This window comes from Echeneis naucrates, chromosome 13 (genome assembly GCF_900963305.1).
Source record: "Echeneis naucrates chromosome 13, fEcheNa1.1, whole genome shotgun sequence".
Classification (NCBI taxonomy): Eukaryota; Metazoa; Chordata; class Actinopteri; order Carangiformes; family Echeneidae; genus Echeneis; species Echeneis naucrates.
The window spans coordinates 23158064-23182707 of record NC_042523.1 but is presented as its reverse complement, the minus strand read 5'-3'; the positions used below and the strand labels follow the sequence as shown (position 1 = coordinate 23182707).

The following is a 24644-nucleotide window of genomic DNA, read 5'->3' as shown; positions in this document are numbered from 1 at the left end:
TTTTTTTTGTTTTGTTTTTTTGGCAGGCGTGAGGATGCTGCTGATCCCAGTTCATCTGAAATTGGGCCTTGTCCTGTTTACATCAGAGGCTGAAATCACTGTTTGTCGCCACTTTGAGTTTTCTACTTGATGCGACGGAGGAGAGAAACGAGCCAGGTGCTGAATTATGAATCCTAAACATGACGTGTGATATATTTATGCTAAAATACAAAAATAGATGATCTGGAAATAAATTTAAACATAGAAAAATATATGTAATCAAATGATATTTATGTACATGATCAACGGTCATGTGACCCATGCTTTAGTCGGGTTAGTACAGACGATGGACGGTTAAACTTTTCAGAACTGAAGATGTGTTTCTAATGCAGGAACAGGCTTCTGTAGCTTCCTGCTGGATGCATGAAGAAGGACAGGCATTGTAGGCGGAGGATGTGAAGATGGCGGGGTCGTCCTCAGGGGAGCGGGAGAGGTCACCACACGGAGCACTTGTCGACGGGGTTCATGGGCGAACCCTTCGGACAGTGGAAAACACGGGCGAACTCGTCGAACTGGGAAACGCTGCCGATCACTCTGCAAGGGAAGGAAACAGGAGCAAGTAGGAACATTTGTGTTTGTGTGTGTGTGTGTGTGTGAGAGAGAGAGGGAGAACGCTATTATCAAGTGTATGTGGCTACGTGATAGTTCAGGAATCGTGTTAATTCATTTATTTCAAAGGAACCGCAGCCTGTGGACTCCTAATCGTGGTTCAGCCTGCTGGTTTCTATTATTTGAAATGAAGATGATTTCCAAAATGTAAAAGCAGAAACTGAACACATTCTGTACCTGTAGTGCTCCGGTGCATGTTTGTCTGTCAGCAGCTGTAAATAGATGGACTGAGACCTTCGCTTCATGCACCAGTTCTGAAAAGACAACATGAACACAACAGTGACCCGACCTGGACAGGACTCAGCGAGAAGTGTGTGATAAATGTTTGACGTTTCAGCCATTTTCCTGAAAACTAACCACCTTTACTTTTTATTGCTTCTGTTGACGGCCGAATGTCTTTTGGTTTTGAATCTTGGAAACAGTGCTGACCTTTTCCACGATTTCATAGACATCTATTGAAAAAGTAACCAAAATGCCATCGACAGATATCGAAGAGGTCATTAAAGCGCCGATAGATGATCCTCCGGTTCTGCTCTTTGTAGGAAAGTCAGCGTTGTTTAGAATATGAAACGGATCATTTCTGCCCGTTAGCTTTAAACTTAGCAACATGACTACCTGTCTGCCTAACTACTGTCAACTATAAACCCGGAAAGATAAGGGCAGATTTAGTAATATTATTATAATTAGCATTATTTTTATTTCTAGGGAAATAAATGATTTAAGCCCTCTCCTGTTCTGGGGCCATCATGGCAACTGGGACAAATCCTGGTGGACTCATGTCCAGGAAGTCAGACCATTAGATGCATTTAAAGCCAGAGTTTTTGTTCATGAGATGAATCCAAGTTATTTTGGGGGTTTTAAAAACCTTTATTGGATACTTTAGGTAACATAAAGGGGGCGTGACATGAAGGAGAGACACCTGCTCAGAGCCTACATGGCTCACGGGTTGACCCTCCTTCGTTTTTATTTTTAGGTTCTCTGTCCTAGAAAGAAATGCACAGTGAAAGGGAAGCTGATGGGGAACTAATCTAAATGCAGATGGTGCCATTAATTTTTATTCTGTGCAATCAGCAATGAGACGTTAAAACAAAAAGGAAAAGGGTTCATAAAGCAGGTCTGTTTCCCTGCTGTGAGGGGTTGATGTCATGCGATACTTTTTGTTCACAGGGAAAACACACACACACACACACATATGTGACTCTCATGTCGCCTCGCTGTGGATAAAAACATTTCAAACTGCAGTAAAATGTGCGTCGATTTTCCCACGGTTACATTAAGCTGTGAATTTCAACGACACCACTGAATTTCAATGACGAGTCGTAATATTTACAAGGAGCAGGGGTGCTCCTGTGATTCCAGACACTGTGCTGTCATCAACACTTCATTTTGTTCCCCCCCGATGGATGTTAATGCATCCATCCCATAATGCTGGGATACAAGATGTAACTCCTGCCTGCCCTCTGCGATCAGAACCGCTCTCTCGCAGAAAGGCCGTACCTGAGCGAAGGCGATGAACAGCAGCTGCTCGTGGGTGTATTTGAGCCCCGGCAGCGGCCTCTCCGGACCGTGTTCCCTCACCCACTTCTGATACGCCTGGACGGAGACACAAGGGAGACAAACGATTACTGATGAACCTTCAAACTTTGATCTGAAACCAAATGTGGCACCCCCAGTTACTCTAACCACCCCCCCGACTTTGGAATCACTTCAGCAGTATCGGATTAGCGCGGCTTAATAACCTGACGTTACTGTTCCACTTTGACGCCATGAGTTATTTGAAAGTATTCATTTATTCCCTTTGTGCCTTTGCTCCCCGCTCTGTTTCTTCAATATACTGTCGACCACTGACACAATCAATATGGAGCTGAATTATGCAGCAGCCCAGATGCTCCATTGTCCAGACAAACACACTGGCACAAAGAGAGAGAGGCTTTCCGTTAAATGCTCATCTTTTATGTCTTTACCTTGAACATGAATAAAACAGTGCAGTTATGAGGCTTTGTGCACTGATGGGAGCAGCTCTCACAATGTTCAGACAATGATTTCACCACTCACATAGTACGACAGCTTCAGGCCTCCCATGTCTGCGATGTTTTCCCCCAGCGTCAGACGACCGTTCACCTAAACACAAAGAAAAGAAAACTCCTCTGATACAGATCCATCTTAGCTTAGCATCACAACCAGAAAAGGCTAACCTGCTCTGCACAAAATGAAAAGAAATCCACTCTGTGGCCCCGCGCCTTCACTTCTGGTCATTTACTTGCAAGGAATGTGATGAATATTTCATTTTTAGCAGTGTGGGTAAAGCTGGAAAATACCAACGGGCTATAAAACTCCACCAATCAACCTGTCAAAATTGTACCTCTGTGATTTATTATCGAATTTCTTTAAAGCTTCTTGGATTTGAAAGATCCAAATTAAAAATAGAACAGCCAAAGTGTAACAGACTGAGATATTCAGACTTGGAGGATTTTCCACTCTACCGCCGCCTGTTACAAGCCCACATTTTGTGTCATGTGCTGCTGCTTTGTGTTATAAATTTATTATCTGACAGCATCATCAGAGTTATTTTTCCATATATTTTCTCTCTGTGTGCCAACATAAAGTGTGTGTGTGTGTGTGTGTGTGTGTGTGTGAGAACCCACTCTCTGGTTATAAACAGTGAAGTTATCGTAGAGCTTGACAATACACTCGGCTTTCCTTTGGAACTTCCTGTACGACTCCTCTGTCCACCACTGTTTGAGGTTGCCGTGACGGTCGTACTGGCCCCCTATTGACATGAACCATTGCATCACTAAGATGAGGGGCAAAAGGGTAGGGGGGGTGTTAGCATGGAGACAACACAATCTGCAACTTTTCTGCACAGTCCAAAGAGCTGCCCAACGTTTTAGTTTTTATTCTGCACTGTTTGTTAGCTGCAGGAGTCAAACCGTTCTGAGCCGGTTTGACTTTGACTGACGTGGCAAATTCATGATTCCAGAAAATTTGGCCAGCAGGTTTGTGCACTAACAGTTTTTTTCGCACTGGAATTAAAATACTGTTGATGTATCTGAAGGAGCGGCACTTTTGACTGCAAATGAAAGTTAGAGATTGCGGCTCAAAGCAGTGTTTGCAGGTTACCAACAAACATCATAACGCTACAGGGAGCCCATGCTGTCTCTCCGATAGTTTCATGCAAATCAAAATGGTGCATTCTGAGGATGTGTAAGTCGCCACGGACGACGGACGAAGACGTCTTTGTACTCACCCCAGTCGTCATATCCATGTGTCAGCTCGTGGCCGATGATTGCTCCGATGCCTCCGTAGTTCAGAGATCTGGCAGCAAGAAGGAGAAATAAACATTATTATTATTTTTTTTTTTTTATTTAAAAAACATTACATTGCTTCAACTTATAACTAATTTTTTTAAGAAGAACGTTTCATTGAACAGTTAAATTCGTGTGCCAAAGTCTGGTAGGACCACGAACATGTTCCGGCTAATGTTAGCTCAGATTTTACCCTCTGACAATCTCCAGTGTTTTAGCATTAGCATTCGTGCTTTAGCTGCCTGGTGGAGCAGATGTCGGTCATTGTGTGTCAAATGTTACACAAAGTCAAGCCTTTTTACTTTGTTGTGTAAAAATGCGATGAAACGAGCGGCTCCGCTCTCACGTCTGTTCGAGCAATGTGTGACATAAAACCCAGTTTGATTATCTGTACAAAGACGGAGAGAAAGATGGAGATGGCTAACTTCTCTGGCTTTTGATTTTCTTTTTTGGAAACAAATCAATAAATAGCTTATTGCCTTTACACTATTTTCCTCTAAACAGGAACATTTTGTTGTATTGCAGATTTGAAACTAAAAAGCTTGTAAATGAAGGGAGAAGTAGGGACATTTTCCTGTAGATTTCAATGAATGGGGGCTGGTCTCACTCAGCTTACGTAGCTCACAGACAAAAAGTGGAGAAACATAACGGCCCAAAATGCCAAATTTCTCTTTGAATATCTCGGCCTTGTTGTAGACGGCTTGAAAGGTCCTCGTTTATCGGAGACATCAGACATCCATGTCCATTAATATGACTTTTGACTGACTGATGAACTTTAACTCATTAATTACTTTAGTGCCCCCCCCCCCGGTGTTGTCCTGCTGCTAATTCAGCCAAAGTACAAACTCTCTCCCTGAATAAATAAATAAAGAGGGTGCCGGTGCAGCACATGCAGATACAGAGCGATGGGGGGGGGGGGGGGGCAGGCTCGGGGCTATTCACATGGCTACGTCTGAAAATGACTTTCTGACAGCTAGTCGATACGCTGCCTCACACTGGGCCCGACTCCCCCCGCTAAACTAACCGGCTGATTGAAGCTTCATTATGGCCAACGTGATAGTGTGGGGGGGGGGAGGGGGGAGGGTTTATGGGAGGTTAGGGCTACTGCAGTAATAACTTCGAGGGGACAGGTACACACACACACTTTAGCCCAATCATTAATTCATATTGATTAACATGCATGGCGGCAGGTAGTGGCAGCGGTGATCACCTCTAATGAAGACACAGAAGTGCCGGCTAATGTCGAGTACACAAGCTGCTAACTTTAATTATCTCATATTAATGGGAAAGTTTGATTTTTCTGTATTTTATCCATCCGTCGGTTTAAAGTGAGACTTGCTGCAGGCAGCAGCAGGTTCCTTCCTCTGAAATTGTTTTGGAAAAAAGAGTGGAGAGATTTGTCGTTTACGCACACATTCCTCTTCTACTGAGCGTTTCCATCACGGCGTCGCGGTGAATATGGTGCAATTAACCAACGTGTTGCAGCCATCGCATCTGGAGAACACACAAGTTCTGCAGAAGTGATGAAGTAAATCTGTGATTGAGCCATCCAGGAAGCAGAGCAGCATCCTGTTAGAGCTAAAAATAGACAACACTTCACTTCGTAGGAAACCAAAAGAGACACCTCATATCTGACGTAAGAGCCGCTTCGTCACGTTTAAACTCACCTGCGTACAAACTGAACTGTTCGTCGCGCTGATGATATATTGCAGCCGAAACATGTTTGTTGATTGCTTCGTATTAAATAATAAGACTATTTCACGGTGAGTGGCGGGATTTTCTTTATCTTGTCGAGTCAGGATTTGGAGCCGTCTGCGCTGCCACTTATTATCTTAATTAAATTTCTTTATTCTAAAAGTTTTCCTTGTTGATGTGTTGAAGGGGAATTATGTTTTTTTCCTTTATGATGTTAATGTTTCACTGTTGTCTTGGGATTTTGATTTTAATTCCTGAACACATTAATTAGACGCCAACCTGCTGTGAAGTCACCTGCCAGTTCAGGAGCTGCTGCTTTTGGAGTTTGTAATTTGGCTGTCAGCCATCTTGTTTTGTTTTAAACGGTATCAGGAAGAGGAAACCCGACCTAATTGGGTGGTACAGTCTGTCCATCCCGCTGTAGCTCCGCCCCCTCTGGTCTAATTTAAAAATATTTACATATTGAATATTTGAAAGATGACCTGTGAAAAACCTGTTAACACCACATTAAAGCATCAAACGCTGAAAGTTTACAGACATGACGCTAAAAGGAAGAAAAACACACATTATAAATCTGAACCTAAATCCTTGACCTGGCCTTAAAACAGCCTTCCTTCTTTTCCAGTTAAAAGTTGAACTTGTCAGCCACCAAACGGACCTTCGGCCAGTTCAGGGTTGTTGAACAAGAATCTTTTGGGGAAATGAAATGTGCTGTTACACAGTTTTACATGTTTTAGTCCATTAACTAGAAACTGGCTTACAATTTATGTCTAACAGCTGTGAAGTGGCGTCAATGAACCCTGAGTATGAGAGCTCGCACTAAAATACAACGAATGTTCCACAGAAAGACGAAACAACTGAAGAATCAACGACTTGTTTCATAATTCAGATTCCAGTATTACTCATCGAAAAACAGCCAATCTATGACTCAGAGACCGGAGTAACTGAGGTGAACGGACCTTCTTTCTTTCCTGCATCATCAAATGAGTCAATGGGCTGAAATTCGGGGAGGCGACCTCTCAATGACGGCCGTCCCATTAGCAGGACTTTGTTCTGTAACTGAGCTCTTGGTGGGTATTTGAATTGGTCTAATCAGGTGTGCCAGACTAACACGGCCTTTAATGGCCTTTTGTTATGGTGGCTGTCTCCTGGAGGACAGCAGAGTGTGAGGCGACTTACTGCGGGAACTCAGGGTTGTAGAGAGTCGGCTGAAGGATGCCAGCAGGAAAGACTGGAAGAGAGACAGAGAAACAGCGTGAGGGAAAGTGAAATATGAGGCCGGATTCCCCGATCGGCTCGACGCAGGAAAGCTGTGTAAGATCAGTGATGACTGAACCTTTAAAGCGTCTCCACGTCATCGTGCACTGATGAAGAAAGTAAAAGAAAAAAAAAAAAATCCTCATCCGTTTCAGATTCTCAGCACACATTCAAACCTAAATCTGATGGGAGCTGCTGCGTTTGTCTGCTGGTGATGAGAGAAGGACCAAATAGCTCCATGTGCATTTTTCCTTTATTTCAGACAGATGATGTTTGGGAGCCTCGGGCCGTCATTAACAGCCGCCCGTATGTAGGCCACGCCCAGCGAGCGGTGAGACTGTGCGGCTCGTACAGCCTGAGGGTCAAAACGTCATCTGTCTTAATTAAAGACACACTCATTAAAACAAACAGCAGCAGAGGTTTGACTTGCATCAATATCATTAGTATTACACACAGCAGTATGTAATATAATGACAACATTATCAGAGTTTTATCACCAAACTGGAAAAGAAACTCCATTTTGTTTATTTTGTCTTATTTTATTAGATTACAATTTGAAATAAATCAGGTGTAAAACATACAAAGACGTCAGTGAGTGATGTGAAATGTGGCCTCATTTTTGTTTTAGATTATTGTCAGACATCTTTGGCTTCACGCTGCTGGCTGAAAAAAAAAAAACAAAAAACAAAAAACGACAAACTGTTTCAAACTTCACTTTGAGTTTTGAGACAGTTCTGGTTTTCCTAACATGAAAATTGCTCAGCATTTTGGTTTTTGGCTAATTCCTTTGGCTAACCCTTTAGCCTTAGCTGTAATTTGAATAATCATGTTAGCACAGTTAAGATGGTTCACACATTAATAGTCTAACTGTATTGCTCATTAGCTCATTGAGTGTTTATATTTTTCAATTAATTTAATACAAATAAAAAAACAAACTGTTGAGTTGATAATTGTTCGTAACTGACTGAAGGAGATGAATGTAGAAATAATAAAAATCATTTTGTGACTGCTGTCATGAAGAGAGAAAAATCTACAGGAGGAACGATTAATTACAATCTTAATCTGAGTCTGAGGAAGTAAAGGAGACGGGATTACTTCAGAAGTGGCCAATATTAATTTGACTGATGATGAATGAGCTGAGAACTGAAACGAGATAATCTGACTGTTTGTCTGACTCCTCCTCTGCTCCGGCATTGATTTTTCAGCGAGCGCTTTAATCCAGGAGGCTGACGGATGCAGCCAGCAGCAGGTCGAGGTGGGGGGGGGTGACATCGCAGGGCCAGATTTACTAAAACCCAGGAAGGTGTTAGTGCTTGTTTTCCCTCCAGGGGGGCTCTTAAGTATGTGAGGTGGGGACTGAAGCAGAAAGCGAGCGATCGGGGGAATGTGATATGAGGAGGCGGCTGCCGTGGCGTTTGACTCGTGGGAAAAAAGGCGCCAAAGTGGTGCAGCAGCTTGTAATTGATGTGCAGCCTGCGTGTGTGTGTGTGTGTGTGTGGTGCAGAATGTAATGGTGTGAGAGAACATCAGCATTTAAAAACAAAGACTCCCACACTCACCCATTTGATTCTTGTTGGGCAGGTAGTAGGCATTCAGGGCCTGAGGGGGGAGGAGCCACCTGAGGACAAACATGGTGTCAAACAAGCAGAGTATTAGAGTTCATCTCCCTGAGCAGAATCCCAAACACTGTCTGTCCACTCTCTCTCTCTCTCTCTCTGACCCCCCCCCCGGTGCGTGGTGGGCGGTCCCACGGAAACCGGACAGGCTCCTTTGCCGTAATCCACTTAATTCCAGAATCATCGACTGGAACAAACCAAAAACATGCCCTTGTTTCCTGCAGTGGAGGAGGAGGAGGGGGGGTGGTCCTTTCTTTCCTTGCAGACTGTGTAAGTGATGAAGGGTTTGAGTTCGTAGTGATAAAACGGTGGGGGGATTGTGCGATTTAACTCTTCGTGGCGTGGAGTGTGGGCCAGTGATACAGCTGTTCGGAGCACCTTTGAACATTAATGCGGATGTGATGCGCTGTCATATGCTGCTTTAGAATAATGAATTGAACGTCCCACAGCACTTTTCTGCTGCCTGGCTCCTCCAGATAAGTAAATCAAATGGATTTTCTCCAGCTGTGTGTGTCGATTTGGTATCTGTTCGTTTAATTTAGAGGCGCGTCAACAAATGTCAAACTAAAAGGATGCACCAGAGGACACGTGTTCGATGTGCCAAACACATTAGTGAGACACGGACTCGCGGTTGCAGCCGGCGCTGGGCCGCAGCTGCTAGGTTGCCAATGTATGGACCGTCTCTAATTGGTTCGCGCTGCGTGGTGGCGAGCTCGTGCGATGAGAGGGTGTGACTTACGCCGTCTTGTCCACCTCCTCGTGGATCTTCTTGACGGACAGCTTGATGTTGAACTTGATGCTGTTCAGGATGTTCTTGAAGTAGGTCTTCTCCCCCACGTCAAACTGCAAAAAACCCACAGAGGTGCAGTGAGCGTGAAGACCTTTCCTCTGACTGCTTTGACATTTTGGGAAATTCACAGCAGATACGAAGCTGCCACAAACACACCAGTGACTCGGTTTAGCACAGAAAATTAACTGATTAAACCTGAGCTGTGTTGTTTGTCTTTTCCTGGACAGGACCGAGCCATGAAGATGACCACATGCAGTCGTGTTCTCTTTGTTTCTGGGATTTAAGCTAACATGAGCAGGAGGTGTGTTGTGTTTCGAGCACGAGACATCCAGTCAGAAGAGAAACAAACAAGTCACCCACAGAGCCGGAAACAGGGAATAAAAAGGGCACGACTGATGACTGACACAGTGCAGGTGTGTGGGCAACAACAGGAAGTAACAACAGACGCAATGCACAAGGCCCAAGACTACAAAATAAAACAGGAAGTGTAGACTGAATTATCTATCATAAGCTGGCTCAACCTTTTTATTTCTGCAGGACTGAAAAAATGAAGCCAAGAGCATCCCAAATCCGCAGCGTGTTCGGATTACCTGTGATTTAGGGGGCGGAGTCAGGCACTGCCAAAAATGGCGACCGACTCTGAGCTTTGAAACATCTTTACAGAAACCTCAAACTCTGTTTCTTCGTCTGCGGATTCATTAAGTGTGAACTGAGAGTTTTCTGGCCGACAGACAATTTAAATGCAACTGGCTTTAGTAAAAATCTCCATCCGTTAAACGGACACTCTGTTGTTTGCTTCTTTTTTTTTTCCTCCTAGTTGTCTGATTTTGTGTTTGTTTCGTCTCTGTGCCAGATGTGCGACACCAATACACACAGCAGCCAGCGCTGATGTTGTGTTGGCAGATGGAGAAGGCGCTCAGTCACTCGTCTCCAGACTGCATAAGGACTAAAACCAATAACGGTGGAAGAGCAACACCTCCCTGAGAAGTAATGCTGCTATTAAAGGAACAGTTTGGGGAAATGTGCAGCGCCACTTTCGTGCCAGAAGTGAGATGAGAAACTCTAAATATAAAAGCTGCTGCCAGCTTCGTTGAGCACTTCGATAAGTAACATATTACATCCACACAAAGACCAAACATAATGTGTTCATTAGTGTGCTGCCCCGCCCCCTCATTGTGTCAGCTATTTATGCTAAGCTAAGCTAGCATCCGCTTTGATGTGGAACTAAACAATGTGGGGGTTCAAAATATATAAAAAAAAACTGAACAAATAAATACAAATAAATATTTAAGTTATTTTTTCTGCATTTAAGCCTTTATTTGATGCACAGGAAGTTCCTTTATAATGAAGAAAACAAATTAAGTTAAAGTAATAATACAAATTACAAGTGCAACCTTCAAAATTAGATATTAATATTATTATACTATTATATTATTATTATATTATTGAAATGAATAAAAATAGTCATTAAACATTAGCTGTCTATTAAACTATCTATCTAAACACAAAGGTTTTTTAAAAGTCATTAAATATTCTGTTTCTATTTTTATTATATACTTATTGCTTTGGAGTAATTTGTCTCTGTGTTGCTTCATTTCTTAATTTATTCTTCTGAAGCACTTTGTAATTCTCTATTTGTTGTAAGTGCTATAAAACAAACTTTGGCGTCATTATTGTTTCATTGTGTTCTAAGATTATGACTGCTGATGAAACAACATAACACATAAGCAGCTAATGGAGTTGTGCTCATCGTTTGCTGCCTGCACTGCTGTGATTCAGACCAGGACGATGAATCATGTTTTATTTGTTCATCTCACCATTTGTGTGGATGATCTAAATCTGCGGCGTAACCAACCGAAGGTGACGGCAGTAAAAGTTTCTCTCTGCACTATAGCGAAGTATAAAGTTGTCGTCGGGATGACTTGACATTTTCTCCTCTTCAGTTTATCGTCCTTAAATTCACACTTTTGTTCGTTCCATGCGTTTAAAACAGAAAACTGAGCGTCCAGGTTTGACTCGGCTCATCTATATTATTTATTTTAGCGTTCTCATCAGGGAGCTTTGGGTTGAGTATTATTTCACTCCACCTGGACACAATCAGCTGATGGGAAAGAGGGAAGGGATGCTGCTGAGAAATGGTTTGTGTGTGTGTGTGTGTGTGTGTGCGGGTCATGACTCACCCCGTATTCCTGATCTATGAGCTCCGGTTTGAGCAGGAAGTCTGGGTATCCTGTCATCACCATCATGTGCTTCAGCTGGAAGAAGAAGAGGAGGAGGAGGAAGAACATGATGACATCTGATCACCTCACATCCACTCGCCGTATTTATTTATTTTTCTTTGGGGGGGGGGGGCTGAGTCAACACATATACACACTCAAACACACACATGCATCAACTAATCAAGCAAACCCAAAGTAATAGGATTACAGGGAAGCTCTTTATATTCAGCATGGCCCTCTAAAAGGATTACGACTTCAGATTGTAAAAGTATTAGTGGGGATATCTTGCAGTGCAGACCCTAAATCAGCACCACAGAGCGATCCGGATTAGGCCATCCTCCCTCCTCAATGTCAAGCCCTTCATGTATTCTATCGCACACTTCCATCTCACCGAGCGATCAATCAAACCTCCCGAAAAGAAAAGGAATCACACAGAAATAATAATGTCCTTTTCAGGCACTAATCGGATCTGTCAGGGAGCTGTGCTGCCCCCCCCCACCTTCGCCCTGGCAGCCTCCTTGGTGGCTTCATCCATCCAGTCCAGCTCCTGCAGACGGAGGTCCAGGGAGTGTTTCACGTCCTCCACCAGCTCCTGGACCTGCAGGGAGATCACATCAGTTTTAAAAAGACATTTTGTTTATTTCTTCTCTCTGGATTTAAGTCGGTGCGGCTTCACAAAAACAAAGTTTCCCAACATTCATTGTGTTCCAGTAAATAAAGCTACTCCTTGAAACTTCCAAGTTTTTCTGAGAAAAAAAAATTGAAGGAATTGGACAAATGCTAAACTCCGTCTCTCCACAATCTCTCAATTTTATGATTCTGGACAACATCTCCGTCTCCGATATCTCAGGTCCTCAGCTGCTGAAACTCATTACTTCATCATCAGTGAGTCGGTCTTCGCCACTGGCCTCAGGTCTGGTGTGTCGTGTTGATAATGACAAGCCTACACTCTGCACACCGATGTCTCTGAGCAATGTGAAATTTGGACAAGACTGAAAATGCAAGACGTGTTGAGTGTTGGATCCTGAGTGTTGATGGTTTGAACGATGTTTAGATGCTTCCGGGATCAGCACCCACCGCCAATACTGAAGAAGTCGCTCTCTCCTGTTCTGCTTTTAATCCCAAAACGCTCCACGAACTCAAAGCATCATCTAACTCGACCCTCAGACTTTTAAACACAATATGAGGAGTCGTAGATAGAGACTAAGTGCCCAGACTTATCTCAGACCTTCTTAATGCTTTATAGTCCGGAGCGTTGGCTGAGATTTAAAACTCTGGAAGAGAACAAGAAAGGCGGCCTAAAGTGAGATAAATCATGTGGGGTGGGCAGCGAGAAGATGAAGGAGGTGAAAAGGAGATAATGAAGAGCTTAGAGGAAGAGTGTAGGGTGACGGAGGTTAGAAATCCCATCGGGAACCACATCCCCATGTCCTCCAACGGACACGGCTCTAGATCAGAATACGTATGGGGGGAGGTTGAAAGTGGCAGAGGTGGGCGATCAGAGGAGACTGACCTGGTGAGAGAGAGGCAGCGAGGGGAATGGATGATATCTCCAGATCCCAGTTTAGGAATCAATCAGACATCTCCAAAACAGTAAGACAAAAAAACCCTCCTACGCAGATAAACCAGCACGGTGTTGACTGTGAGAATTTCCCATTTGATGCCTGTGAATGTTCATTTTCAGGATATCTTTTTCACGCAGAGTAAATGCTTGTATTGTTTTCATAGAGTTGCAGACAGCTTCATTAAATCCACAACGACTCATCTGGTTCTGCTTCAGGCTCTCTTTGGTGGTTGGACTTCCTCTGGAATCTGTGACAAAGCGCTGATTTAGATTTGGGCGCCTTCTTTGCAGGAACTTTCGGACTCGAGTTGGGTTCGATTTTGTTGTTTCCAAATGAAAACTCAGTTCTGGGTGCCGACCAATTGGCTCTATGTGTCGCAGGTAGATGATGAACAAACCGAACTAATGTTGGTTTCCAGGTTTTGTACTTTGTTTCCCAAAACAACTGCTTGTACGAACAGGAAATGATGCGTACTTACAGCCCCACCACACACACACACACACACACACACACACACACACACACCTTGGCCTTGCTCTGTGAGGAGAAGTGCTGCTGGACAAACAGAGCTCCCAGGGCCATGCCAAAGTGTTTGTTGGCCTGGGTGAGGCACAGCCTGCCCAGCTCCAGCTGCTGCTCGGTGCCATCGATCTCGCGGGAAAACTCGTGGATGGTGCTGCGGAAGGCGGTGGACAGGTGTTCGCTGAGCGCTGCCACAATGCGCCACAGCATGTAGTTATGGAGAACCCTGAGAGAGAGACACAAGAGAGGCGAGTCGGTCAGGGCTGGGATTCAAACCTGGAACCTTCTTTCTGTGATGAAACTGTGTTAACCACGACGCCACTGGGCCATTTTGGCGTCTTTGTTAAACATGTCGAGATCGCTGCAGATGACACGGAGCTAGCTGGTTAGCATGCTAACTGAAGAATGGAGCTTGATGTTGATTTTCCCAGACTGGTAACGAAACCATTCGAATGATTTTAATTCTAAATTATTCATTATTGTCTTTTACATCAACTTTTAACTTTTCACTCTCCCATTTTAATAACAGTAAAAGCTAAAATGCAGTGAAAGGGTAAGAGAATTGACAAAAATCAGTAACGTCCATTTTAAAACATTAACATTAGCTGCTTTAGCTGCTGCCGGCCATCTCAGACTCCTGCAACAAAATCCCCAAATGTACGAAACTGAGCAAAGGTGCTTTTCGTGTCACCTAAATTCATCTTTTCACCCGTAAGAAGAAGAAGGTCTTATTTTTTTTACACTCAAAAGTCTTCACAGTCTCGATTTAATGCGAGACCGCGGCACATTTTCGACTCTTTGTAAAGTGACATCTGCTGCATCGAACTGTAATCTTCTTCCATCTGCCCCCAAACTTTCTGTTTTTCCATTTGCCCTCCGAGCCCCTCGAGAGTCGGGAAAGTTGAGAGAGAAAACAGGAGCGAGACAGTGATAGAGAGCGAATGTTGAGGAGTCAAGAGGGCCCGAGCGTTAAAGAAAGCTCCCCCATCCAGAGCGAGCCGCAGCAGAGAGGCAGCAGAGGGGCGAGGGGGAGGCAAGAAAATGGATCATTTATGTATTCAGGCTGTGTGCCCCCCCCCTCCACTCCCACCACACAGACGACAGAGTGCTGGTGAGTCCTCCTGCCCCCACTGGGTGCCCATCTTATCTACCCTGCGGGGACAAATGCCCTCCCCAAAATCCTCCCCTCCTACTGCGACGCGTGTTGTTGTCGTTGTTTTCCCCAGTTTCTTTCTTTTAAATTTTCCTTTTGCATGACAGATATTAAATCAGGAGCGCCTTGGCAACAGCACCCCGAGGTCCCGCCAACAAAGCACTCGTGAAGTGTATTTAATTGATGGGAAAGGGGGAGAGGAAGGCGGGGCGGGGCGGGTGGGCAGAGGGAGGGTAAATAAATGAAGGAGAGACTCGGCGGTGTCCTTGATCGTCGGCGCCATCGGTAAATCAACATGTTACAGGTGTGGCTGCCCCGCTTGATTAGCTCCTTCTTGTCGTGTTGTTGTCACGTGTTTTTCCGCAGATGTTCATTTTTGCCCCCAAAAGTGGAGCGACACGCGTGGAAGTCGTCTATATGTTAATGGCGTGGCTGCGGCGTCTCCCCACAGAGTGTGTGGGAGAGATGGTGAGACGTTTTCACTTCTGGCATCTACGGAGAAAAGAAATGACAGTAAACTGTACGAGTAAAGACGGATAATCCACAATGAGCTGTGCGCTCGCAAAAAAAAACAATGCTAATTAAATTTGCAGCCGTGGTTTTGCCTCACAGAGTGTGTTATTTTTTATGAGTGCAGCGGTGGATTATGGGAGAGTGGCCTCAGCAGAACACAGGACGACATTACTCACGTTCGTTCTGTGCTGACAGCAAACCTCTTACATTCTCATGCAAATGAACGCTGACAAAAACAAATGTAAAGGGATGCTGTTCGAACACGTCACCAGACATCAGACGATGGTATTATTGATTCAGAGCAGCGAGGAGATGTTCAACACAGACGTTAAAATGATCGTGACGCCACAGCGACTTTGGACCTACGTCCCTCTGAACATATAAACATCATCACCAGCTGCAACAGTTTGCTGCTTTCACATTGTGTGTCCGTGTGTGTGTGTCCTCATTGTTGTCTGACAGGCAGCTAACACGGCGGGACGTAGCGAGCAAGACCGACTCATCAGGAAAACATTTACTGAGCAGGAGGAGGGACATTTTCCCATAGACTTCAACACAGTCTGCCTTCTCTTATAGAGTGGACTGAACCAGGCAGTTTGAACCGCACTAACCTTCACAGATCAGACTGCTCACGTCGATGTTTCTGGCTGCCCCTGGGGGGTCAGATTTACTCCCCCGGATGTTCGCGGCCGAGCTGAATGAAGAGGGCGCGGCACGGATCAAGAAGTAGACCTGAATCACTGGAGGACTGAGAGAAGGCTCATTAGCTGAATGCTTTTTAATGGCGCTAGTTAGGGAGATGGAAAGATACGACCCCCGTGCACCGACACATAATGACCCTGCAGCTCCTTCTCTTCATGACCGGGGGGGCGCAAATATATAACACACCTTAAGTAAACACATGCCGGACGATAGACACACACACACACTCCTCCTGAGTGATGGATGAACAGAGGGAGCAGATGGAGGGAGTGGTGGCGGTTTAGAGAGATGCTGGTGCTTTCCCCTTCATTGGAGGCCTGCTCATCTGGCTAATGGGACTGGCTGCAGCCGCTGCACTGCATGACGACCACATACACATAAATATTCACACACTGGGAGGAAGAGGAGTAGAAAAGAAAGATGACGGGACGATGGGGGGAGAAAGGTGCGATTTCGCTTGTCAGCTGCCTTGTATGATGGGAAAGCCATCAGTGTGAGAGTGGAAAGGGGGGGAGTTGGTCAATAGGCACCTACAAAGATGGAGAGCGGGTAATGTCGCTGATGGAGGGATCGAGAAAGAGACAGAAAGAAAATGGGAGCGCCGTGGATAGATGGAGTTGTCAATAGCAACCTAAAAACCACCGAGAATGAAGAGGGAGGAGAAGAAAAGAAATGAAGCATAGATGGAAAAATGATGTGCAGTAAAAAGGAAAAGAGTTTTTTTATGAGACGGATGGACACAAAGACGGAGTAGAAAACGGCAAAAGAGGAATAAAAAACAGAGGTGGAGAAAGATGTGAGAGAGAAAGAGCTTTGAATGAACATGGAGGGGGGGCACAAAGGAGGGAAATGATAAAGAAGAATGAGTTCATCCATCCATCAGCGCTCACCGCTGTGCTGCCACTCTGTGAAGGAAAATAAATGAAGCAAAATGAGACAGCAGCAGAGAAAAAGTAAGAAGGACGGCCGACCGCTCGTCCATCTTCACATCCTGAGACACGCCAACTGTCCGCCAGGAAGACGGAGCAGCTGTCTCTGTCTCTCAACTTTAAACTGTCCATTTTAACTGGGAGACAAAAGTTTCTGCTCCCCTTTCCCCCCATGGATTTACACAAATGTCAGTCTGTGTGTGTGTGTGTGTGTGTGTGTGTGTGTGTGTGTACAGCACTTCTTCTGTGGTCCGTTAATGGCCTTGAGTGGAACTAAACCACCTTCCCATCTGCTCTACTGGACAATGATGTGACGGGCCAACACCTCTGCCACGGCCCCTGACTCCAAAAATGGAGGGGGGGGCTGTTCGGGGGAACTGGTGTGTGTCTGTGTGTGACTCCTTTGTGTTGAATTTCTGGCTTCAGTTGAACATAAATGGATTCTTTCCCCCCAAAATGGCGACTAGCCTTTTGTTATTAGTTGTGCGACTCTGTGGGTTACAAAAACAAGGCAGATTGTGTTGACGTCTTTGGGAAGCTGGCCTCGCTTCTCCCACTTTGTTTTCCTTCAAATAATTGCTTCATCAAATGAACCAGAGGGAGCAGCAAAAACATGACAGCAGATAAACAGCTGAGGGAGGAAGTGGAATTCACAGTCAGCTTCAGATTCCTGCCGTCTGAATTTATAGGTCACCGTACGTGTGCATGTGTTTCTTCTTGCAACAGGCAGCGGCGGGGAGGACGCCTCGATGTGAAGAACTGGGAGATTTTCAACCAGGCACTCATGACTAACACCTCTCAGAAAAATGGTACGACTGTGTGTGTGTGTGTGTGTGTGTGCGCGCAGCTAATAATGACCTTTCTGGGAAACAGAACCAGGAGACAGACTGAACGAAAGGTGGAAAGAAGTGGGAACAAAAAAAAAAAGGTGAGCGAGTGAACGGGAGGACAGGAGATAGATTGGAAACAAAGCAAAAAGGGCCAGATGGAGAGAAAGGAGGACACGGAGGTGCTGAGAGATGGAGGCAGAATGAGGGGAAGGAGAGGGTGATGACTCGAAGTGGAGAAGGAGCGAGCGATGAGGAGAGAGACAAGAACTCAGACAGAGCTGGTTAAAGAGAGGGAAGTCTGCTCATGTATGGAAGACCACTGCTGCTTGGAAAAAGCTATTCAAAATATTTACAGCTGTAAAGGTAGTTAATGAAAAAAGATGATTGCACATCTGAAGAAGGGCCTCTAAGAGCAGTTTACAGGAAAATAGGATGTTTAGATCTATTGATCTATCCATCTTTGAAATACACATTGATGAATCAAAATACTGTAATCATAGAAAATATTTTATTAGTTTTACCATTTAGTCTTTTTAGTGCTTCACTTATTTTGTTGGGACCAAGTGGGCTTCTATACAACGTGCAGAATCAGCTTGTCCTGTAAAAAACTCATTTGATCCGTCGCCTCATGTCTCAAGCTGCACATTATTAAGTATTTGTGTCCGTCTTTAGTGTTTACTTTGGGGCCAGCCAGCATTTTCTGCCTCTATCCACTGAAACTACAACCAGCAGCTGATTCCATATTGAGGCAAAAGTTAAAGAAGACTGTGAAGTGAAGTGAAGCTCCGCACCGAATCCCATATCGACCAAGTCTGACCGAGTCCAACACGTGATAAAAGCTAAAAGAAGGTAGGATGTCAAACCAAAGAAGACGGGGAGTGGATGATTGAGGCCTGGTGGAGTCCATTACTGAGGCCATCAGGGAGGATGGATGGACATACAGCTCAAAGAGAAGATTGGTAAACAACAAAGAAAGAGACAGAGCACCAAACCGGCTCCTGAAACCTGAGAAGGAGCGAACGTGAGCCGACGGACGGAACGGAGGAAACTTTAACAAAAGGGGATTATGGATCCTTTAATGATATGAACCCCGACACACGCTGGAGAGTTCTGATCAAAAACAAGATTTGACAAAGAAGGAGCAGCAGGAGAGCAGAAAAAAAGACCTGGAAGGAAAAACACCAAACAGATAATCTGATAGAGAAGATATATTTACAGTGATGTGAGCTGAGCTAAATGACGGCGAGAAGATGTTATCTTTTGTTGTGGCCATTGAAAGTAAGTTATATAAAAATACTCTTCATGGCAGATATGAGGATAAGAACTAAGTCTGTTTACGGCACGTCCTGTGAAAAGTCAATGTGGGAAGACAAAAAATAAATAAAGAAATCAAAACCAGAGTCTCTGTAGGATGGAAAGAGATCTGCTGAAATCCTGCTGACCTTCAGACCGTCGGCTTTAGGAAGGTAGCGATACAGTTTGGTGAAAAGTTGGTTGTCGAGTCACAACGGAAATTTTCTCAAGGCTCTTTTCAATAGACGCTGAAGACTCTATAAGTCTACACAGAAAAGCAACAGGAGACGGGAGGGAGCGATATATGAGATATAAGATGATATCAATATAATAAAAACAAGTACATTTTAAAATACAGTTTCTGCCGTCGTGTGTCTGGCTCCTTCTCTGGTCCAGTATTAACACCCATCTCTGCTTCACTGGACAGATCTGATTATCATCACTACAGCATCTATACCTTCACCCAGCAGGCGTTTACAAGCACAACACATAAACTAGGATTCTTCCGTCACGTCAGCTGGACTCAAACACTTCTTCTGTTGTGTTTCTGCTCATCGCTTCTTTCTTGTTTGCTCAACATCCCCATGAAGTGTGAATCGGTGAATCAGGGAGATGAGAGAAGGTAATAAAATTACGATCAAATGTTTCCATAATGTCGTGAAATCACCAAAACGTCTGAGTGTGTTTTGCTGCTGAGAGACCGACAGACAGACAGACAGGCTCATCCAGCTGCCAATCATCCAGTCAGTCAGCCGTTGACGAGGACTCAGAGCTGTTGTGTATTTGTGTAGAGCACAGCCACTATTGGCGAGCTGTCAGTGGCTGTAACACAAATCCTGACGTGCAGCAGTCCTCTAAGGCTGAACTGGAGTCTGTCAGGAGAGAAAAGGGAAGTGTGTGTGTGTGTGTCCATCCATGTGTGTCTGTCTGAGTTTGCAGGTGGTAGAAAGGTGTGGAGGTGTAGATCAATAATAATCAGCTGCAGTAGAAGTGGAAGTTCACCCAACAGTGGATCACCTCTCCTACACACACACGCTGACGTGCACGTAAACGCATGCACAGCAACACTCAAAAGAGATCCATACACCCTGTGACACTTCATTGTAGGCAAAGCTACAGTGACAGCCCTAAACCAAAGGCAACACACACACACACACACACACACACACACACACAAACAACAACCTCAAACAAAAGTGCTTACTCGTTTCAAAAAGTACTAACTCAAAAATGCATTTCGTCTAATTTCATTGATTTTTCTCACACCTCAGTTCTCTCTGCTTTCTCTCCACATCCACAATCTTCAACCTTCACCCCCCCCATCGCCTTTTACTTCTTCTTTTTTTTTTACCTCTTCGACGTGGTCTTGATGATATCAGACACTTTCTGTATGTAGTCGGTGGCGAGCACCACGATCTCTTCGTCCTCTGAGAAGTTGTCGTGGAAGATTCTATCCAGCAGACGTTTCCAGTGAAGCTGCGGAGAGACGAGTTTTACTGTTAATTAAAAATATTTAATCACCTCAACACAGTTTTTTATCATTTGGGTTTTTATTTTTGGAGGCTGCTTTGTTGTGACATCACAAAGTCGTAGAAGTCCTGACGGCTCGTTTGAAGGTTGAGTTTCTGTGCTACACCTGGACAGACCACATGCACCTTTAACTCAGTTCAAAGTGAAGTTTACAGCAAGCTTTTATGCTACGAAGGGGAAATGTTGCTGCCAATATTTTTTAAAACATGTTTAAAAAGTGAGAATCGTGTTTTTAAGTAGGTGCTGCGAAACCTGTCGCAGCTCCACAGCCAGAAGTGATCCATTAGCCACAATTAACACAATTTCCTGAAGTCAGTTCTGACACAGTGAAGCTGCCTCCCTCCCCGAGGTTTCATCCAATTATTCATTTCATTCTGCAAGATGAATCATTTTGGGAGTCTTTGAATTGCATATGCAGTCATGGGGCAGCAGCAAAATGTGTCCAGGCCTCCCAGTAAAAAGCCCCACTGTGCATGGATTTCACCCGAAAGCCCCGAAAACACACAAGACTACGTAAAAAAACGACACTCTGAGAGTGTTGAGTGTGACGTGTTTAATCTGATGCTTGTTGATCCAGGCAGCATGAATCCACACTGACGAACTGACACGTGCTACACTGTCTGCAGGAAATTGGAGAAAAATTTAAATAACTTTGCTTCAGGCTGCTGCTGTAACTCAGTTAAAATCTCTGGCCTGGCTTTGGGGGCTGCCCGGGACGCGGCCTGTAATCAAACCAGCTCAGAGCTCGCTCCTGGCAAAAGGCCTGCAGCGGGAAAAACAGGAACGTTCCCAAAATAAAAAACAAAAATGTTGTGATGTGATGTTGATGATGTGTGGCCCAACTGATACAGATCGTTACAGGCCATGATTTCCTGTTGAATAAATGAGGATCGACATTTTACACTCACTTCTTTATTCTATAAAAAATACTTTTTCCGGACGTCCCAGTTGGAGTTTTAGTTTTACTTTTTCAGGCTTAAAAAAACGAAATATTTCTCCGGTTAACAAACTCAAAAATAGTTTCAGTAACTCATGTTAGATTTCGTGCCTTTTCTCTTCGGAAGCTGTGTTTACTTGGTTGCTTAATTAAATTCCAACACTTTTCTAAATGCTTTTTTGTGTGTGTGATACTTGGAGTTGAGAATTTGCCTGACAAAGCTTCCAGTCTTTTACACGTGTTCAGATTTAGATACAAATAAAAGCAAAATATTGAGGCCATTCTGCAGCATTCTGCTTCGGTTGAATCTAATCTGCTCCTTCCTATGTTCCTCCTTTTCCTCGTCAGCGCCTCTCTCATCCTTTTTATCAACACTTGTGTTCACTCTCTCATCTTCTCCTTCTGCTGTGTGTGTGTGTGGTTTTTCTGGCTGAGAAGCTAAAAGTCGAACTCTTATCTTCCTCTCAGTACTCGCCCCCCCTCGCCGCTCCATTCCTCGTCTTTGACCATGAAGAAACATCTTGAGGATTCTCTGTTGGTGTTCCCACAACTTCAGAGACGAGTCTGCACCTTCTCATCCATCCATGTTCCTCCTCCATCATCCTCCATCATCCTCCATCAGCTCAACACTTTGGTGAGTCTTCCTTTGTTGTGTTTCTTTCTCCGGTTTATGTGCACATGCATGTTTATAAAAGATGTATACGTTCCGTGTGTGTGTGTGTGCGTGTGTGTGTGTGTGTGCGTGTGCAGTACTCACACTGGGAGCGATGCGTTGCAGCTGCCGCAGGGTTATGCGGTTGTACATGGTGCTGATGTCCTTTCTTTGGTCGTCATATTCTGACACAGTGATCTGCAAAGTGAAGAGATTTTATCCAACGCTGCACACACAAACACGCACAATCGCACACAATCACACGCACTAGCAAACAGCTCACATTGGCCAGACGGGTCTCCAGCTGTATAATCTCTTTGGACTTCTGTGTGGCATTGTGAGCTCCCAGCATGCTCAGCAAGCGCTCCATCAGGGCCTTGTATGCCGCCAAGATCTGAGAAGCACAAATGACATCAGCGCCAAGCAGACAGGAAGAGCCGCGCCACATCATCAGTAATGGCCGGTGACGGAGGCGACATGTGGCAAAGTGGACAGGATAACAAAAGCACAGCGGGCGGCGGAGGAAAACAGGTGGATTGATGAAGACGAAGGAGACGCCACTCAGAAGGACAGATGGAGGAGGAGGGGAGGGAGAGAAGGCGGGAAAATGAGGACTGAAGGAAGAAAAGAGGTAAGGAGGGCAGGAGGAGGGGAGGTTAGGAAGGAGAGAAAGATCCTAAAGGAGGTCACACATGAGATAAAAGATGGGAAGGACAGGAAGAAGAAAAATGAGGTGACAGTCAGGGAAGGTCATATTAATACAGTCCAGAGCCTCAAATCTGAAACTGAATAATCGATGCAGCTTTCATGAGTCTGTTTACATCAACGTTTCAGAGGCGGATGAGAGTTCAGACAGAGCTGGAGCAGCTGATGTCATGAGATCAGCTAGGCCTCTGAATGAGCCAATGGGAGCGCCCGACGTCGCTATCAAAGATGGAGGATGAGGATGGACGGATAAACACACAGAAGGAGTCAGAGAGTCGGACTGATCCAGAACCGACTGAGGTACTTTAAAGAGCGTCAGAACTCGATTTATTGTCGTATTTAAGTGAACGAGCTGAAGCTGTCATGGTCTGGACTGCAGATGGACCAGCGGGTGAGGAAAGGAAGGGAGGAAGGAAGGACGTTTACCTTCACACTGTCCTCATCCTGCCCGAGGTAGAGGCTTCTCTCAGGGAGTGTGAGTCCCTCCTGGTCAATCTACACACAAACACACAATCAAAAGCTAATAAGTAGTCGTATGTGTGACATATGTGTTACTGAGCTGGTGACAGACGCTAAATGTCAGCGCTGACACATGTCCAAACATATTAATCATTCATCGCATATTAATTAGGACGTTATGGATGTTTGTCTGAAACTTAAAATGGCAGATTCTGTCCAACGCCCTGAGACACACGGCCGATTCGTTGGCTGTATGTAAGACAAAGGCTTCAGTTTAAGTTTAAGTTAAGCACATTTACACCCACAAATGAATCAAATCCAAACATCCCTTTTCTCAACCCTGATGGCGTTCCTGGACGGTTTTTGTCATCCACGTTGACGGTGAGGGAGAAGAAGACGGCGGTGCTGTAGACGCCTTGGGTCCTGTACAGCAGCTCGTTGAAGTCCGGCCTCTGTGGGGCGTCCTCCCGCTCCCAGCCGCAGCCCCAGAAGGAGCCCCGCCAGGTCCCACCCCCCGCAGCTGTCTATTACCTCCGTCATGGGTCGGAGCCCAGCTTGTCGATCTCCTGGATGTTAACGCAGGATCTGTAAAACTCCTTGACCTTGCGCTCCGCCGAGTTGGGCCCACGCCGCCGTATCGGCTCCAGCAGGAGGTGCTGCAGTTTCTCCTCGTTGTGCTCCCCGATGGCGGTGATGATACCGTAGCTGAGCTTGTCTTCGGGATGCCATGGCGCCGCAGCCAACCGCCACAGGCGAAGGAGTAGAAGTCCTGGCAAGGCTGGATGGTCGGATCAATATTGGCCTGGACGAAGCGAGCCGTGCGCAGCAGGGAGCGTTTGCGTTGGCAGTCCTGACGGCACTGAGGGTCCTGCTGGGCGTCCAGGGAAATGTACTTGAGCGCCAACATGCTGCCCAAGATCACACACATGCCCGCTGCGAAGACCAGCGCAGAGAGGAGGCAGATCTCCCGGCGGCTCCATCGGGGAAGCCCGCCGCTGCCGCTGGCGTTGGTTTGGTCTTTGTTTCGACTGTTTGACCAGGTCCCCCCTCTGCTTCGGCCCATGTGACGGTCCAGGCTGCCCCCCAGGTGGAGCGTCATGCCATTGCTGAGGATGTCGCTGCTGTAGCGACCACCATATTTTACTTCCTGGAACTCATCGTAGTGGGCAGTCAGTGAGTACGTCTTCTCCATGTCGAAGTGGCGGATGGTTGAGGAGGATCAGCAGGACTTGTTTCTACGTTCAGAGGGCGGTCATGACTTTGTCCTCCCGGAACAAACGGGACGGAACACTCCGGAGAAATCAAAATGCTGTGGGCCTTTTAG

General features: G+C 45.3%; 1 protein-coding gene across 1 annotated transcript; it reads right to left on the bottom strand.

Moving 5' to 3' along the window:
- Window positions 1-443: 443 nt before the first annotated feature.
- On the bottom strand, window positions 444-24512 carry ecel1 (endothelin converting enzyme-like 1). The gene is given in 21 exon segments (XM_029518175.1): window positions 444-573; window positions 826-902; window positions 2146-2241; window positions 2704-2769; window positions 3294-3418; window positions 3896-3963; window positions 6828-6879; window positions 8465-8523; window positions 9261-9364; window positions 11492-11566; window positions 12030-12128; window positions 13621-13843; window positions 20389-20513; window positions 22262-22354; window positions 22440-22550; window positions 23288-23356; window positions 23660-23679; window positions 23682-23814; window positions 23816-23868; window positions 23871-24038; window positions 24041-24512. Coding segments are annotated over 21 exon segments (2388 nt in total). The 3' UTR covers window positions 444-473.
- Window positions 24513-24644: the final 132 nt, after the last annotated feature.